The 20,129-nt window shown below is 41.1% G+C and overlaps 1 protein-coding gene across 2 annotated transcripts in view; it reads right to left on the bottom strand.

Annotated features, from left to right (window-relative positions):
• SHROOM3 (shroom family member 3) overlaps positions 1-20,129 on the bottom strand; it is a 260,069-nt gene that overhangs the window by 38,068 nt on the left and 201,872 nt on the right. Inside the window, exons 4-5 of one of the 2 annotated variants that reach the window (XM_088457135.1) lie at positions 15,538-15,669; positions 1,077-4,200 (exon numbers count right to left, since the gene is read on the bottom strand). In XM_088457135.1, coding sequence (XP_088313261.1) covers positions 1,077-4,200; positions 15,538-15,596 — 3,183 coding nt within the window. In that variant the 5' untranslated portion in view covers positions 15,597-15,669. Of the gene's footprint in view, positions 1-1,076; positions 4,201-15,537; positions 15,670-20,129 lie in introns of those variants that run through there. The other variant, XM_088457134.1, reaches the window with a different exon arrangement.

Raw genomic sequence — 20,129 nt, 5'->3', positions numbered from 1 at the left:
AACCTTTTTCAAGACTGGCAAAAAGTGCAAAAATAAAATGCATCCTATGTACAGAGTTCAAATTACATCTAACATAATCAGTGCACGCACTGCAAAGTGTCATAATACCAATAAAGCAGAAAACATTATATATATACAGTAAAACAGTCTCCCAGGCTCCATATTTAATACATAAAGAACAGGTATATTCTAAAGATATTAAGCGCATATGTTATACATACCCAATAATAGTTCAAAGACGGAGGCTATAGTTGATAAAGAAAGTCACAACTTTGAAACTTATGACTTTCTTTATCTGTATATATAGAATGTATTCTGCTTTATTGGTATTATGACACTTTGCAGTGCGTGCACTGATTATGTTTGTTTGTTTTTTTGTATTTCCATTTTTAGATGCAATTTGAACTCTGTACATAGGATGCATTTTTGCACTTTTTGCCAGTTTTGAAAAAGGTTCCCATTGGAATCGAAACGTCGACAATTATATGTGGCAACCTATTTTCCGATTAAACCTGAATTGAATTAAGATTTCTATTGATTTATTGGAGAGTGCTCGTATCCAGGCGACTGGGATTTGTGTTGATATTTATGGATCAGTTTTTTTTTAAAATATCTGATCTTGGATGCACCCCATTGATGAACTTTTTCTGATGTGAGTGCAGGATCTATACCGATATATATACATATATATATATATATATATATATACAGGTATATATATATATATATATATATATATATGCACACTGACTGGTGAAGCCCTAGTCTTTGTATTAAGTGTTTGGTGCCAAAACATATTGCTTACATTGTTGCAAGGTAAAAAAAATAATTAATTCATTTGAGTACTATACTGTATTCATGACTGTTATGTTAGTATTTAAGAACATTTTGTGCAGAAAGGGAATTATTAATAAAACATTTATATTTACATGATGTTTAGGATAGGTGAAGGACTGACATTGCCCATTTTCAGTACAAAAATACAAAATAAACTGAAATCTTATGGAAAGAAATATTTAAAGTGACAAAACGTACCATTCCCCAATTATTGACTTGTACTATTCATTTCCACGTACCTGGCTTTTCTTTTCACCAGCAGGAGAGGACCCTGATCTTACATGCAGGGAAACAGGCTGCTGAAATGTTTCACACAAATCTCCAGGTAATGCAGCTGAGACCTCTAGCAATTCTGTTAGTTTGGAAGCAGCCGTTTCTCTCTGTTGGTGTGCTGGGGAGCTTTTGCATTCTGTTTTCGATCTACAATCTAGTCGAAGTCGTTGCTGGACAAAAGAGCTGCTGCGGCCACGGTTTTCTGGATGTTCATTTTTCTGCTCTAAGCTGACTAAGTCAAACAAGCCTGTGAGACCAGGTGGAAGTGTGGATGAAACACATCTAGTTTTAAATAGTTTATCTCTTGGATCCCTACTCGGGAATGACATGTTGTGCTCCTGTAGGGAATTTATGCTAGACGTAGAGGAGACACTCTGATTGTCCATCAAGCTACCTGAAAAGTAGGTGCTCTGTGATCTTTCTTTTAATAAGCCATATTCCTGGGAGGAAGGCCTCCGACCTGTCTTGCGTTCTATGTAGTCCGCAAGAGCGTTCTGCTGAAGCTGCTTAAGTTCTGGTTTTGACAGATTAACAGTAGAACAAGCTTTGCCATCTCTCTCAAACATTCTACGCCTGTCTGCCACAGTTTGCTCCAAGAAGCACTTGTTTTGTACTTTCTTTTGAATCCTTGTAGAGGCTGACTCATTGTCTGATGCACCAACCTCATTCATCTTTTCTGGCTCTGAATATGATCGCTTTTTCTGCTCTGTTGTCAAACGCCTCCTGGCCCCAATTCGAGGTACTTGGTATGACACACCTGGCCCCTCTTGACTGTGATGCTCCTGGTTCTTAGCAAAGGTGTCCATGGGAGTAACACTGTGTCTTTCTTTTGGAGCATGAGGGGATACAGGGGGAGTTTTGCAATGGAGAACAGCTGAAGAAGGTCTCTTTACATTCTTCTCTTGTGCCTTGTATTGTGGTGGGCTAAATTCCAAATCTTTGCGTCTATAAGATGTTGCTTCTAGGACTTTGGATTGTGCATCTTTGATACTGTTTCTGTAAGCCCTGCTAAAACCTAGAGTGTCTTGTGCAGCACCCTGCCATTGGTCTTCTTTATTTGGCATTGTTTGAGAATCAGCTATTACTTTATCACCATCTGCCAAGGCTTGCAAAACATGCTGCTTGTCATTAATCTCCTGTACTATGCCTACTTCAGTTTCCACTGCTGCTTTCTGAATGTCCCCTCTTTTTATATGGTGAACACCAATAATGTTCTCAGTAGCATGGGAACCTGAAAGTTGTTTGCATTCAACAACTTGAACTTGATCCTGTGAATGAAACTTGTTCCTTAATTCTTCAATGCTATTTACAGACTCTCTGTTGTTTGTTCCTCTTGTGCACTGTCCTGAATTTTGACCATATATGCTGCCACTTGAGACCTGAGACTTCTGACATTCCTGCTCTCGTTGCTCAATCTTGCTGATTTTTTCTAAAACTGAAGAAGACCTTTGTTTGACATCTGTCCTACCATGTAGTAGATTATTGCCACTTTGGTTGCTGCCTGAACTTAATCTTCTTCTGGTAAAGTCAACAGAGTTCTTATGTGGAGGTGAGGAAGGCTGATCAGATTGTAGGTGATAAGACATCACTGAGCTGTCAAGGTCTTCAATATGTTTTGTAAAGCTTGGGCTGTTCAATTTGTTTTTATGGTCAAAAGCTAGTGGAGAGTCTCTGTCATCAATTTTATTGTTCGATGAAGAAATGGAATTGTATTGGCAACCCAGATCCTTATCTTTGTTTGTCTCAATGCTGTTATTATTTCTGTGTGATTCCTTCCCTGTCGCTACAGTGGTTAAAAGTGGCATGGTATGGTTTGGGCTCCGCTCATTCTGGAAAGCAGGCCCAGACCGACTCCTACTTTTTCCATTATTGATGAACTCTTGTACATTACCATTAGCTTGTTCATCACTAGAACCCACTCTTCGTGTTTTTATTCTAGATTCACTTTTTGGCTGCAGATGATTATTGTTACTTAAGCAGTGATTTACTTTTGCATCAGGGGTAATTTCAGAACCAGCAGAGAAGTGAAGCTTGTAGTGAGTAAATTGTGTAGGACCATCATCCTTTTTTTCTTCAACTTTATTGGATTGGTCCACTGGATATGATACAATAGAACTGTTATGAACATTCTGAATACTTTTAGTCTGTGGAGAAAAAACTCCTTTACCTTTAGTGGTTGCAGTGGGACAATAAGCTCCCTCTTTGGCCAATGCTGGATAAAGTCTTCCATTGTTAATTTTAAGAGGTTGAGGAGCATGAGCAAAATGTGGCTCTGGAGATGGGACAGGGTAGATTCCTGTAGGAAGCATAGGTTGTCCAGGCTGTGGGACTTGTGAAAATAGTTGCTTAGGTTTCATTAGTGGGCTACATTCTGGACTTTTCTCCAACACAGTATGCAACTGTCCGTCGCCAAACACTGCTTTCAGCTGTTGATTTGTACTGCAAGTGGCACTGCTAGGATGTGATCCTGGCCCTTTAGAATGTGTTCGAAGAGACTTATTTTGGTCCAAACTAGACCAGGAACTTGGTCTGTCATGATGTCTGGTTACTGCATAACTGTCACTCCTAGTAGGTGGCATAGGTGGCCCCTTTTCAGCTATATCACTCTCAGAAAAAACTCTGTTCTGATCAAGTCTTCCAACAGGGCCTCTATTGTTCCTAACATAACCACTGGAAAGTCTACCATGGTTTTTGACAGTTGATAAATTCACCTCATACTCTTCTGAGACACCACGCTGAGCATCATAGACTGTCTTGATATACCTGATATCTGCATGCTTTATTCCATCTTGCAAGTTACCCCGAGAAAACATGCTTTCCATAGAGTAGGACCTCTCCTTGCAGAATGTAGTAGGGTGGTATTCTGGTATACTGGCGTTAGTGGAGAATGAACTGTAAGCAGAGTCTCTTTTGTTGTGCAGATGAGCAAGTTGATCTATGGAGTTGGTGGACTTGGCAGGTGAAAGCTGACAAGGATTATATGCAGATGACGTATGGTCCAGGCTTTCCATGCTCCCCCTTGAACTGTACTGGTCAAGGCTCCGTCTTAAACACCCATGGTCATAGCTGGAGAGATCACTTGCAGATGAACTGAAAGAAAAATGAACACAGGGAAATTCTTACTGTTTGCAAGAAACGTTCAAGGGAGCTTATAAATAAACTTGCAGATGAAATGTTTAGATTATGGGAGGAGCGGAAGAGGAACCATATTTGGGGCCATGTTCTGTTCACTGCCAGCTGTCATTCCTGCATATTATAAGTAATTGCTTGTGGCTGCTGTGCTTATACTATTAATCACACAGTTCTGTTGGAATACCACAGATAACAGGGGATAGTCAGAACCTTTTCAGATTTCATAAACAACTTGTTTATCGACACTTCTCAAAACTAATCACAAACACTATAAAACTAGAAGAAGACAGTGAGAACATGAAAAACTTAAACAAAGTAAAGAATACACCGTATGTGTATGTCTTACTTCTTTTCTTTTTATGGAGTTGAACGTTTTCCCTGGCAGTCTTCCTGGAAACTAGCAGCGCTAGAGAAATTTTGTTTGCTACGAGAAATCTAAACAGACAAGATGGAAAGGCAAGAATAAAAAACATTCAGCCTTTTTGGGATGACTGTTACAATCATATGTAGTTGAAAAAAAAAAAAGTTTAGTCATATCCACCACAATGACAGGTGGACTGATGGCGTATAAATCTTTTACAAATGTATCTGTGATCTGGAAATATTGGAAAAATATGAACTATAGAATCATAGACACATTATTATGACTCCTGTTACTCCAGCACAACTGCCCCTGCTGTCTTCATATTATATTATACCAACAGGATAAACTGCAACTATGTGGGGTCAGGCTTGATAGAATGTCTTGATTATTTTTTTAAACATATGGACTCAAGGTGCCTACACACTCTGCGATGTGGTCACGATGCGATCTCGTGTCCGATTTCTCTTGAACTCACCCCAGCAGCTCCCTGGCAGTCCTGGACACGATTTGGTGTTCAAAAGTGTCCAATGTGACAAACAATCTATCATGCATCCTCAACTTTTTTCAGTGCATTGTGTCCGAGATTGGCAGATCTTGCCTGCAGCAGGCAAAATCTGAAGAAGCGATGTACGACCAGAATCGACATCATGATCATGAGTGGACACTCACGATTTGGACATATTTTACACAATTTGTCATTCCGATGTGTCGAAATCGGGCAAATCATGTGAATTATCGCCTAGTGTGTAGGCACCTTCACATACTAAGTGATAAGATGTGAAAGCCAAATCTTGAGCCCCTCAATACCTGTATAGAACTGTTTTATGGAATCCCTGTTTTCCTCACTGTGCAGCACTGCAGAGAACTGGGTCTGCTTACAAATCAATGACAATCATAATTAATTGGCTGCTACCTGGGACAAAACACACCTAAGTTTTGTGTAAAATATTATCCCTTAAAGTGACACTGTAAAACTGTATGTACAATGTTTCTATATGTAGTATTTATGTTGTCATCTGGTTTTTTTTTTTTTTTTAAATATTATATTTTCATTTCCAGTATTCATTATTATTAGAATATAGGACACTACATGGTGTACTGTAGCAGGTTTTCCCCTAATGCTCAATGCTTTTTATCTTTTCACTGTGCTGAAAAGTAATTGGTTGCATCATCACTCATTTTGGTAGAGTGTTACCAACAGTGTTAGAGATTCTGTAGTATGCCACTTCAGTAAACATAGGAAAACATATCATAAAGTAAAACCTTATTGATCTGCGGAGAAAAAATGATAATTGAGGCTGGAGGGGATTACAGTAAGTGCTATATTTAGTAAACCAAAACATTGCTTTTCTCCAGCATTCTAGCTGTAGAAGCTATTTATTTGTGTACTCCATATTTATATAAAGTGACCTGCCAGGTCCCATGTGATTCGGCTTCTCGAGACTTCACTAATTAATCTGATATTCGAATTCGACACTTGTATATCTTTGTGTGGCACTTATATATCATCTGTTTGTGCGACTTAAGCGGCCCATACACGGTGCGATATGCATCATGTATCACGACGTCCAATCCGATGCCCGAAATACAGAGCGAAGTGGTGGCCGACTGCCCGATATGCCGGCACACCCCTCCCTCACCCGCCTAGCGCAAGATGGGGTCGTACATCGCATCTCCAGATCGAGTGAATCTTCCATACGATCTGAAGATGCGATGTACGACCCCACAGGAGCGCGCACGGGACGATATCATGCCCATACACGGTACGATATAGCAGTTATATCGTGCCAATCCGTCGGATCGGCTACTATATCGAACCATGTATGGCCAGCTTAAGACGCATTTTCTGGTCAAAAAGATGCGAGAGCTGAGTCAGACAGGACCGGGCGTGCCAGGAAAGGCTGTTTGGCGTGACTGCACCGATATGGGGACACATCTGAATTTGAAAAGTGCACAGAAATCAGCGATTTCTCTGCCTTTTCGCTTGTCCGTCTAGTTATTTCATGGTATTTATAAGTAGCATCTGTTCTGACATGGTATTCAGCAGGGCCGTAACTAGGGTAGTGCGACCAGTGCCATGGCACAGGGCACCGCAGGGCAGGGGGCGCTGTTTGGGCCCGTCAATTTTTCTTTTTATTATCATTCTCACTTGTAGCTTCCTATTATCCCCAGCATCTCCTGGTCTCCCCTATCTCTTCCCTGCACCTTCCCCATGAAGCCATGCCCTTTTTCAGGGCAATATCTTATCTCCCTATTTAAAAAATGGGGAGGGGGGGAAGGCTCAATGCTCTCTCTGGCACAGGGCACCAAAACGTCTAGTTACGGCTCTGGTATTTAGACGTATAAATGAAACAAACATAACACTATCTCTTGATGGCATTATGCGTCTTTTTGTGCCTGCTAAAGTGAATATACGTAGGGAAGAGACGTTCTCATCGTACTTTCTTGCACAAGACAGCATTGCCTTGGCTCCTCCTCATGGTCGGATGTTACCATAGGTGACATTTTATATGTGCATGTGTGAATTGGTGCAAGTGCATAACTGAAAGAAAGGCATTATGCAGCTTTTGCCATCTTTGGCATGTGCAAAAATCTAAATAAACTCCTCACCGACACTGTTCTTTATTGCAGAGACTGTCCCAGCATATGTTTTTATATTAATATGAACATAATTGATTGTTGAAAACTACCCAAAATCTCTCTCATGATCTTCAATGTTTTTACCCTTACCAAATTCACTTCCCACTTCATGCATTAAGTGAAAAATTTGTGAGACTGTTTGATGAAGCTGATCTTAAGGGAGGAGCCCATTGTACCCTGAGATCACCTGACTGCAAAAAAAGGCTGATGTAGGTTTTAGTGGCATTTTTTAACTCAGAATATTTGTAACGCAATTGGTCTGGATTTTCAAATATTAAGGTTATACTTTTGGGGCCCATGCATATTCTAACTGCCTGTTAATATGATGGCCAAGTGCTAAACTGGCAGGCGAAATCTGAATATGTACAGTAGCTCTTACAGAAACACAGTAGACCTCCAACTGCAAATTCAAATCAAATCATAAAGAACAACATTAACTTGGCATCATCTTATAACATTATTGATTGTAGGCCATTAATCTATATATAAAAGAAACATGAATTTCCTTCCTAATAGTTTCCCCATAATCATGAAGTACAACTTACTCTTAATAGTTTAATAAAATACGAAAGCTACACAACATTCTGATTTATCAATCTATCATCCAGAGCCAAAACTATAAATCAGCTAATACTACTATTACACTTTTTACAGGCAAAGTTTACAGAGTACTGGCAAATCCTCAACTTCCTGATAGACTTAAGGAGAAGTAACTATGGTTATATTTCTTACAATGGTGCAATAATAATGAACAGATCTGAGAAGTGAATGTGCAAAGATTTATTAAAATATTTTAATTAAAGATGAGCTTTTTGGGTTTTTGAGAAAAGCGAACACACCCGAACTTAGGGGTTCCGAGTTGACCCAAGTCCCCAGACTGGAATCACTTTGGGGTTCCGAGTACAACCAATTCCCAGTTGGAATCACTTTGGGGTTCAGAGTAGAACCAAGTTCTGACTAGGGTCTTCTTGCAATTCGGAACTCTGATTTAAAAAACGGATCTCGCATATATTGGATTGCATTTAAGTCTCTTCCTCGTGATTTCAGGAGTTATGAGGTGGTCAACATTGACGGGAAATTAAAGTTATTGATGATAATAGTATAGGAACAAAAACAAGTCCAAGTTAAATGATTTTAGTTGTTTTTATAAAATTTTAAGGAAAACCAAAACCGAATCCAAACCAAAACCTATGATGTTGGTTTTGGCAAAAGCAAAATACGGGGTTCCGTGCACATCTCTAATTTTAACATAAGAAATGATGACTTGTTTTCGAGTTACTTTTCAAAGCTACATGAAATAATAGTTATTGTTCAAAGCTAATTAAATGTAAAAAAAAAATCATTCCATTTTTAAGTTCAGTTATTACATACCAATGGTTTGAAACCATCCTCTGTAAGCATCACATCGCTTCATTCCTTAAAGGACCACTAAACCCCAATAGAAATGCTTAGAAATTAACCATGGGGCAATGCATCATTTAGTGTTAGCCTGAAATTCCAAGGATGTTCTATTAAACAGTAAAGTATGCAAATAAAGTGTAGACAATTCTATTCTATTCTGGTCGCACTGCATAGGACACTAGCATCACTAAATCTGTACAAATGAGACTCAAGCTTCCCCCTGTTGGTAATGGGATATATCCTGTAAAACAGGAACAAAAAGTATGGCATAAGAGATGTCAATGGTCTCAATATGTGGTGACCCAGTTATTTGACTTAATCGACCAGTTCTTGGATCTGTGTCCAATTTGCCCACTTTTGTAGAAGGCTAAATTTATATAAATTAATTCAGGGATCATACCATATTGCAAGGGGCCAATAAGTTTGTGCATTTATTCCAGGTAAATTTTGTCTAGAACAACAAAAGTCATTGATAGATTTGTGATATGTGGCCAGCAACATTTTTGTTAAAAGGCATATAACACACAATGTCCAAGACAACACATATTTATGTTATATTAATAACAAAACAGACCCTGCACAGGAACACAATGGGTAAACCTTTGCTTAGACCTCAGAGAATGAGAACCACAAATAAAGTTTGCTCTTATTGATACCACAAATGTCACATTCATTTCGCACACTTACTCTCTGCTCTTGAAGCAACAAACTGTCCTTTTCAGATCTCATCTTTACTTTTCTGCAGAGCACATGTTGGCAAGTAAACTTAATACTACAAACTGTATGCTGTAGAAATGCAGAAGATGCAGAAGCATCACAAAATCACAGCAGCTGATACAGTATAAGCAAAAGGAAAGAAGAAATGATTGGCCTTCATCTGATGAAAGAAAGCAGTCCCTGTGTGTTCTTAGTGAAGTCTTGAATGCATGTAGCCAAAGAAATTCTGAGCATCCCTGCATAAATGCTGGTACTGACTACAACTGGAATCCAAAGCAGTTTTCTCTGCCTCCAAAACAGCATGTGCTGTGAATTCATGAGCAGTAAGAGAGGTTTGGAAATCCCAGGCTGAACTCCTCACCCTTGGAGGATTCAAAATGATGTAATATCTCTGGCATGGCTCATTCTTTGCTGTGTCTTCTGAGTAGTGCTTTCTCACTCAATCGTACACTAACATTTTTGTATCATTTCTATTTTCATTGTACTACCCTGCTTTTGTCTCTCCTACGGCTATACTGATTTCATTTTCAAGCTATATTCCTAAATACTCTGCACTGGGTGATAACAAAGATCTTCCCATATAAAGGGCATCTAAATTAGGTTGCCCCTTTTTACTTGAGATCCAATACTTGATGTTACATTTGTCTCCCTGACACCTTGAGACCTGTGCATGTAAAGGAATATAAAGGAATTACAATTTAACCATACATATGGGGCTTTTATACTGATCCAGTGTGTCAATACAATGTGATAAACATGACACTTGATTCCAATGCCCGAGGTCAATGTATCAATGTCAGATTATCTCAGCGCTAACAGACATCCTGCAACACCTCTAAGCTCAGTGATGCGGGATGTCTTAGCACTACAATGTATGGGAAAAAAAAGAGTCCCTGGAGAGGTGGTATGAAAATACACCCCTCCGATGATCTCTGCGCTGATGCGATATGTAATGGTTAGTGAGCCATCACGTTTTGCCACCGTAGGTGTCATAGCAGGGGCGTAAATACAGGAGATAATGGAAGGTGGTAAACTTCGGACGCCAGCCCTGAAGGGGGCACACTGACATCTCCCATTGTTCCAGGTTCTGCTTTATGAGCCCTAGAGCAGCAATAAGCAGGGAGCCCAGAGGGCATGTGCTGCAGTCCTTCCTCTACGGATCGCCAGCAAAGAAACCTCACCAATACACAGAAAAGGGGTGGGGCAGTGTCTTAACTGCATGACCGGTCCTTCCTTTGTTAATTCTTCTCCCTTACACATTTGCAACCTGCTTCCTCTGCTGTTGCTGTGGGAGCAGCAAATAGCAAGAATGAAAGAACCCTAAACAGCAACAGGTAGTTTGTGTGTGCTAGGGTATTGGTAGTTACTTCAGGGAGGAGTGTGTGTCTGGGTGCTGCAGGGGTGTTGGCAGTGAATTCAGAGGGGAGGAGAGTGTGTGGGTTCTACTGGGGTGTTGGCAGTGAAAGCAAGGGAAAGAGTGTTTAGTTGCTACAAGGGTGTTAGTAGTCAATGAAGGGAGAAGTCGGTGTGTCTGGGTGCTGCTACTGTGTTGGCAGTGAATGGGCAGGGGGTGTAGAGCCTGTGGTTGGGTGCTGCTAGGGTGTTGATAGTGAAAGCAGGGGGGAGGGTGTGTGTCTGAGAGCTGCTGAAGTGTATGCAGTAAATGCAGGGGGAGGAGAGTGCATGTCTAGGTGCTGCTTGGGTGTTGGCAGTAAATGCAGGGGAGGAGAGTGCATGTCTGGTTGCTGCTGAGGTGTTGGAAGTGAATAGGGAGGGGGTGAGAGTGTGTGTTTGGGTGCTGCTGGGGTGTTAAAAGTGAATGGGGAGGGGGGTGAAAGTGTGCGTCTGGGTGCTGCTGGGTAGTTGAAAGTGAATGTGGAGAGGGGTGAGAGTGTGTGCTGCTGGGGTGTTAGATGTGAATGGGGAGGGGTGAGAGTGTGTGTCTGGGTGCTGCTGGGGTGTTGGAAATTAATGTGGAGGGGGGTAAGAGTATGTGCCTGGAGTGTGTGTGATTGCTGCTGAGACTGGGGTGTTAGTAGTAAATAAGAACGGAGAGGGGGTGGCACCAACAACTATCTTGCCTCTGGGCTCCTGGTATGAAATTACGTCCCGTGTCATAGTGCCTATTGATTTAGTAGAGTAGAAAAAGGAAAGGGAGCATAGGGCCTGATTCAGAGCCGGACGCACTGACCAGAGCGCTCGCTCTGAATCAGGGCCATCCTATTTAAATATGGAGCGGCCTTTTGGACGCTCGCATAGCTGTGGGTTACCACCCACAGCTTATGTGAGCGTCCATGATGATGGTCGCGATGGTCAAGACCATCGCGACCATCGTGCTTGCGACGAGACCCTGCGGTAGGGTCTTGCTGCCGCAAGCCCTGTAGTGATTTTGGCTCTATCAGAGCCAAAATCACTCCCACTGACATCACTAGTGATGTCAGTGGGGCCGGACCCAGACGGTAGGCGTTCCCATGGGAACGCCTCCGTCTGGCAGCCACGCCTCCGGCACGCCCACCAAAGGGGGCGTGCTGTCAATCACCATCGACAGCACGCCTCCTTTGGTGCGAGACCCGGAGCGACAACTTGGTTGTCGCTATCCGGGTCTCGCGCATGCACACGACGGAGCTCCCTCCGCTGTGCGCAAGCGCATTTGGGTACCATCGACCCGCTTGCGAGAGCGTCCTGCGCTCGGGAGCGGGTCTGAATGAAACCCATAGTGAGGATAGAATGAGATAGAGTCAGAAAACTGTTCCTGAACCATGCTGGATAGACCTCTCTGGAAATGTAACCAGTATTTTCTCATTAATCTGCAGAATGCAACACCTTGCATGCTAGACACATACATAAAGGAGTGGGTGAAATTCCCACTTGTAATTATGCTTCAGGTAACCATGCAGATCATGTTTTTTTACAAACTTGGATTCCTCAGGACCTGACGAACGATTGGTTCAGAATACTAGAGGCCTATTCATCATCACTAATAGGCCTGTTACACATGCAGAAACGCAAGTTTACGCATGTTTTTTGTAACGGGCCTATTCATTATTAGTATTCAGAAAACTCTGAAAACAATCAAGAGGGCCTGATTCAGATCTGGGAATAAAGAAGTAAGAAAGAGCAAGTAAATGTGCACCTTGGTAAACCATGCAGCACTGCAGGTTCGACAGATATAAAATGTGCAGAGAGATTTAGATTTGGGAAGGGTACGTCTACACTGAATTCTAAATTGCATTGAAAAAATGAAGCTGTCCAGCATTTGTGGGCTACATGCAAAAGCAGCCAGTATTTACCCAGGTTGGGTACGGGATGCCGGTGGTCAGAATCCCGATTCCGACATCCCGACAGGGTTACCTGTCGGTAAGTATTCTAATCCTAGCCCTAAACCTGATCCTCCCTCCACGCAGCCTAAACCTAACCCTCCCCCCCGCAGTCTAAACCTAACCCTCCCCCTCTAGTGCCTAACCCTCTGTGTGCTGAGAGGAAGGGCTGATTACTAGTCTCCTTCCACTATCTGAATGCAATAAATCTTTGCTATAAGCACATTTAGTATACAAAAGGGGTTCTACATTGCTCTTTTATAGACTAAAGAACTGTAACTGTCAATTAAATAAAAATTATTTCTATATTAATGTCCTTCTATCCATAGTCTTCAATAAAGAGAAACCAGTCATTGTTTCAAAGTCGCCTTTTTGATCTGATTTGCATGTATTGATTAATGCTGTTGGGACTGGCTTGCCAATATAATCAATGTAATCTGCATACTGTATTGCTAAAGAAGGAAGACAACTATGTTAGTGGATGGTAATGTTTTTAATGAAAAACAAATGCAACATTATAACCTCATAATTATTACGCTTAATTATATAGATCTGTTCCAAATACATTATATGGTTGTTTTGAAATGCATACACATTGGCGCAGCACAACATTCTCTACACTAAAATCCCTATGTATAATTTTTTGCTGCATACAGACTATGAGTCAGATTCAGAGCCGCTCGCAAACGTTTTGTGGGTGGATAGGGGGGGTTCCCTTAGGAACGCCTGGGGTTTGTAGGAGTGCAGGAAGTTCACTCAGGCTTGCGGCAGCTAGACCCTACCCCAGGGTCTCGTCGCAAGCCTGATGGTCGCGATAATCTCCCACAGCTTTGCCAGCGGCCGAAGTAAAAAAAAAAAAACGCCCACATTCAGAGCGAGCACCCGCCAGCAGCGAGCGGCTCTGAATCAGGGCCTATATTTCGTAACCTGATCTCACATTACCTGCTTACTTTCAATATGAAACAATTACCCATTTCAAATTAACTGACACCAGTATATAGCCATTTATACATAAAATATGTTATTGAAAATATAGACATTAAGCGGTCTATTCTTCATCCCTTAGTTTCATTTTCACCTACTTTTGCAAAAATTAAGTTTAAGTGCCATTCACTAATTGTGTAACGCTGGAGATATCAATGATATCTCCTGGTTACAATTCTCCCCCGATAATTTCCAAATTCCCTATGCTTTAGTATGGGGAAGTGGAAACTATGTCATTCATCAAGTTCTAAAAAAGCATTTTTTTCGAAACTTGTGAGTGTTACTGTATGCTATCCTGAGTTGGTGTACAGCTCTCGAATGTCTTCACAAGCTGCGGTTTACAAAGCAGCTTATGCAGCAGAGGGATCTTTTCAAATCCTCCCCTCTGTGTCTTCCCTACCTGCAGGGTCTTAACTCCACTTCCAATCTGTCCCTCCTCCACACTCCACGACAGCCCAGGCAGCAGCCGTAGCAATCTTCATTCCGGAGGTCTCTCATGTGACTGACTTTGAAGTCTCTGCTTGAATTAAGCCACTGATATCTCCTGTGAGGCAGGGACATGTACCCCCGAATAGCCCAGCTCCACCTCTAAATTTCAAGCATAAGGGCAGCTTCTGGAGACCATGTAATTCCTACACCGTTCACCTGATTTGGATGTAATTACCCTCAAATTAAATCTGAAAGTCTGCAGTTAAAGCACATCTTGTTTGTTTCATTTCAAAGCCATTGTGGTGGTGAATAGAGGCCAAAATATGAAAATTCTGTCAATGTCCCAATATTTATGCACCTGACTGTATATATTTACACATAAATACAGAGAGTGCCCAATCCTTGAGTCATTCTTACCATACAGGCTGCTGTCTCCTCCCCTCCTCTCTCCCATGCTGCTGGTGACACTAATTATACAGTGCCGTGTAGCACCACCCCCTGCTTGGACTCCACCTTCCTCCTGTTATAAAGCTGCCATTGCAGTCCCACGTTGCACTGCATCTGATTAAAGGATTGGGGGCCGAGGTAACTTGCCCCCTGCGACCCCCACCATAATACAGCTCTGTGCAGTAATGCAACATCATAAGAACTCTTGTAAGTGGAGACATTTGCACAGTAGATTCGGAAGATTTGGGGTGACTACACCGTGATTTTGTTACACAAACATTCACAGAAAACATCTGGTACTGCATGAGATAGTTGTGTGTAATATGTTAGACTTTCTTAAATTAGATACTCAGTTTAGGTTATACTTCCTGAGCCTCAGCCAATTAGAGTTCACTATAGGCTAAAGTGACCACTAGAACCATATGTCAGGAAGTCCGATCTGATCACTGATTGCCTAGCACCATTTTTATATCCTTGTATTTCATTATACTAAATAAAGCAATATAACTCGCATGAATTTCATTTTAAAGTTTTACTTTTGACAGTTTTATATGGAGCCTTAAATGCACCTATACTTCTTCATTCTATGTTTTCGGTCTCTCTGAAAAGAACAAATGCGATTGGCCGGCATGCTTACATCATATTTCAAATGAAAACATATTCAGAATTTTGTGCTAAATATGTGTATTATAATAAGACATAGGGGAAGTCACTATGAAGCACAGGAGCTAGCTCTGTAGGTGTAAGAACACCCACAAAATTCACTAACCATAGTCCTTTTTCAGCCTATGACAGGTAGAGGAAAGGGCTAAAGTGTATATCCATATGAAATAAGATTTCTTTAAATATTCAATAAACATGAACATTTAATAATATTCATTATTAAAATATACATTGTATTTCTCTTTGGTGATATTTGTTCCTATACTGAATAATGGTGAGACAGAAGCTCCTCGCCTTATTCTTCTAGCACCTAATATACATATTGTTTCTCACCTTGAATGATAAGCCTGGTGCCATGGAGATCCTAACGTCCCCTGGGATATTTGCATCATGCTGGGATTGGCTTGATTCTCCAGTAATTTGGTTGAATGCCAGGAATAGGGACGGGAAATTGACACACTTTGCCTAAGGAGACATTAAGAAGGAGCATAGTAGTTAAACACATTGTTCATAAACAAGACAACTTTTTTTAAGCAATTCCAATTTAGTTAGCCACCAAAACAATTTTTTTTAACAAATGTACAAATCACTTTCAAGGGACGCTTATATCAACAATGTGCTGTAGTTATTTGTGTAAATGTTAGGGATAGAGCAATAGTTTTATATTATACTTTTGTGCAAATTCCGGGGCTTGTGTCTGATCTCAATAATTATAAGAACGCTGGTAACAAGCCATATGATACCAAAAACTAACCTTACTCTCACTCATATTTCTAGCAGCTATATCATGTTCTGAGATATTGCATTGTAAGCGGATCATCGTACCATAATTAGATTTTTAGAGAAACCTAGGAGGAAGAATTGTGGGAAAGCAAAGCAAATAATGGAACTGTACTAATTAGTTAGAGCTGGCCGCAGCATCATATAAAGTACAGTAGTAACGTAATGTACCAAAAATATTTGTATATTGTCATCCATTAATATTTACACAAATGCAAAGAGAATATATATTTATTACCAGTTATTTATATAGCGCACACACATTCCGCAGCGCTTTACAGAGAATATTTGGCCATTCACATCAGTCCCTGCCCCAGTGGAGCTTACAATCTAATCTATATTCCCTAACACATGCTCACACACTTACACACTAGGGTTAATATTTGCTGGGAGCCAATTAACCTACCAGTATATTTTTGGAGTGTGGGAGGAAACCGGAGTACCCGGAGGAAACCCACGCAAGCACAGGGAGAATATACAAACTCCGCACAGTTAGGGTGCCATGGTAGGAATTGAACCCACGACCTCAGTGCTGTGAGGCAGTAACAGTACACCGTTACACCGTCTGTGCTGCCCTATAAATATAAATATAAACTGCGAGTCCTTTGTTTTCTGTTACCTAAAAGGAGATGATTTATATTAATTTCAGGTCCAATAAAAGAATCTCAACAAGGGTGGGATGTACTAAACTGAAAAATGCAGTAACCCCCCCGACAATGCAGTTTTCAGGGGTTTTACTGCATTTCCCATACGCACTAAGCTTTGTCACAGTGGGTAACGCCATCTTCAGATACCCAATAGAAGCCTATGGGCTTCTTATCGGGACGCTCACTGAGAGGGATCCAATGAGATCCCTCCTAGCTCCTCCCATGGTACGCATCCTTATGCGCATGCGCAGAAGAACGCTAGAGGAACTGTCAGGGTCTTAAACACATCAGGAGAGCTGTCCTTTGCAATTTTAATGGCATTTCTTAGTACATAACGGGATAATTAACCCCAGTATGTAGCCGATAAGATGTGAGATGTACCGCATCACGGATGCAATGCTTAGTACAGTACATCTCGTCCTAAATATTTTGATAAGTTATTGAACTGATATACAGTGAACCATATGATGGCATAAATACAGCTTTAGATAAACATAGCAAGGCAACTCTTCTGGATGCATTAAACACAAACTGAAATACATTTTGGACCTCCAATCCAGGAGACTTTAGAGGTGAGGTCCAAAGTGCAAGTGTTTGAGGTGTGATGATGGTGCAAGCTATATCATCACAGCTTCCCACATCAGGCCCTGCCCACTGCTGCATAATGACACGGAGGAAGGGCCTGACACTCTAAATCACATTATCAAGGCTTACAGCACCCGCTCACCAACTTGTCCCCTACACGAAGATTCCAGGATAATGCACCACTTCGATTCTTACAATTTATAGGCCCCTGCACTATCTTGGCCCTCCACACCATCTAGGTCACTATAAGAATCATGCCTTGGCTGTTGGTTTGGCCTCATTCTGCTGTTTGTCATGTGGATTAGTCAAGATGGTTCATATCTTTCAAGCCTGTGTTGTATGTCCTATGCTAAAGTTGTCTATCTGCTATGTGATTAGGTAGAAATTGCATCAATTCATATTTATTTTGCTTATCAGTAATTTCGATGTATTTCATTATGTGGATCTTGTCTGTATGCATTGCAATTTGGTCATTACTTGCTTCCAAATACTCTTTATTTTGTTCTGCTTTCTGTCTTTTCTGTAATACTCTGCACAGAGCTACATAATCTGTGGTCTATTATAAATAACTTTGATGATGATGATGATATTGTTTAGCAATTTACTGTAGCATCTTATTACATCCGATGATTTTCATTCTGAACACCAAAAGAAATTGGGATGGAGTTGTAGCAAACCGTGGGCCTGATTCAGCTTTGGGAATAGAGGGCCTGATTCAGAGCCAGACGCTACTTGCGCTCGCTCGTTCAGAAAAAGTGGCCGGATATTTAAATAGAGCGCTCGCTCTTTGCGGTCTGTTGACACCTCTATGTCTGAACGAGCGAACGAAACATGCGCTCGCTATTTTTTTAAAAACGCCCCGCTCGCATCCTACGTCATCTCCGCAATTTATTAGATTAATCGAGTACATTGAAAGGTGTATGAACTGCTCGCAGTGCTTGTGGTGGATTTTCCTACCGCAATCATGCGAGCAGTTCAGGCTAAAAGACAACCAAGTGACGTGGTCGATGACGCTGCTTTGTTAATTATGCACACCCTTAAAACGCCCGTTTTGACCGTTAGGCACGCCTGCGTTTGGATCTCCATTCCCCGTTTTCAAGCACCTTCCCCTGTTACCACCCACAAACGCCTCATCCTGTCACTCAAAATAGCAGGCATTCGCTATTTTGCGAGCACACAATTTCCGACCGCAATGACTGGTTCGCGCATGCGTATTACAACCCATAGGCATGCGCAGTTGTGCGAACATCGCTCGGAGCGAACGAGCGGCCACTTACGAGCGGCTGTGAATCAGGCCCAGAGTTAGAAATAGCACTTAACTGTGAACCAGGACAAACCATGTTGCAATGCAAGGGGTGTAAATACATAAATTTTTTTGCATGTGGGGTAAATTCTGGCTGCTTTTGAATGTAGCCTACGAATACTGCACAGCTTTATTATTACTCTACAATTTACATGTCAGTTTTACATCTCCCTCCCAAATCTACCTCTCTCTGCACATTTTAAATCTGCCCCACCTGCAGTGCAGCATGGTTTCACCAAGATAATCAGTTAAGTGAGATATCTCTCTCTGTTTCCAAAGCTGAATCAGGCCCCGTGTTCGATCATCGTTGCTTTCCGTTGATTTTGCTTTCAATACATTTGACAGTTTGCAACGCGCCAAAAAGTTGTCAGAAAACAGCGAAGTGAGCAAATTGCTGCCTATTGCATTTCTCCACTTGATGCTAAAATAAGTGAGAAAATTCTATACTAAATATGGCACACACCAATCATAACAAATAATAAAACCCACCCTTTTTTCAACAAAGCTAGTACAAAGATTCTCTCACCAACGTGTTTACCTGCTTTTAAAGACCAAAGTCTTACAAGGAATGTAATATATACATGGGGCAGGTATGAAACAAATGTTGCATTGTTACATAAGATACACAACATGTGTTGAGTCTCCTGTACATTGAATGTGTGCCAGCTCAGCAGTCTCATGTAAACTCATTGTACGTTATACATGTAAGTACATTTTCTTCCGAAAGCACCCAATATGCCCTGAAAAGTCTGACATGTCTATATACCACTTTGTACAAAACAATGTAATTGTGCCACATTTAATATTATGAAATGCTGCCATGAAATAACTAAATTAGCCAACTTTTTATTGTACCTGTACAATGATGCTAAATAAGTAAAAAAAAAAAAAAAAAAACACACATGAAACATAGATCTATACGGAAGAGATAGTCAGTGTTTAAAACTTCATAATCTGTCCTTTATTCCTTTGGGCCCTACGCATTAGCAGTTTATACAACTTGTCTCTGGGTTAATCTGCTTGTATTTTGACAGCCGAACCCAAGTGGTCTATACATTTACTATGTACAAAGACATTCCTTACTGTGTGAGGGAATCTTTGGGCAGCAGTGACATTTTGTTTTAACAACCGTGCCACCGTTTGCAACTCAGCTTATGCATGTAAAACACTGCAAAGAGGAGGCAAGATCTCCCAGAGCAACAGAGAAGACGGTCTCCAGTCATGTTAAATAGAGGTAATCAACATTATGTAAAAGGGGCATTGTATGATTTCCTGATGACAGGATAAGTCCCCAAAGCAATGCAACCAATAAATTTTCCTATGTTAGCAGAAATTATTTTCTGCAACAAGTTTGTAAAACTTAAGCTACAAGTCTAATGGTGTTGATCTCTGTCACAACCAGACATTGTCCCTGAAACCTCTCTTTGGCTTCACAGAATATTTAATATAGGAAAGGATCTGCACAAGCACTTAATTCTGTGTGATTTGCTAGTGGTATATAGATGAACGTGCACCTTCCACTATCTCAAGTCAATGGGATAGATACATGCTGCTGTTTTCTTGGGGCTCTGTCTGGCCCCTATTACAGAACCAGCAAATTAAATTCATTC

Source organism: Taudactylus pleione, unplaced genomic scaffold (assembly GCF_031769625.1).
Source record: "Taudactylus pleione unplaced genomic scaffold, aTauple2 ptg000739l, whole genome shotgun sequence".
Classification (NCBI taxonomy): Eukaryota; Metazoa; Chordata; class Amphibia; order Anura; family Myobatrachidae; genus Taudactylus; species Taudactylus pleione.
This window is presented reverse-complemented; position numbering and strand designations above follow the sequence as displayed.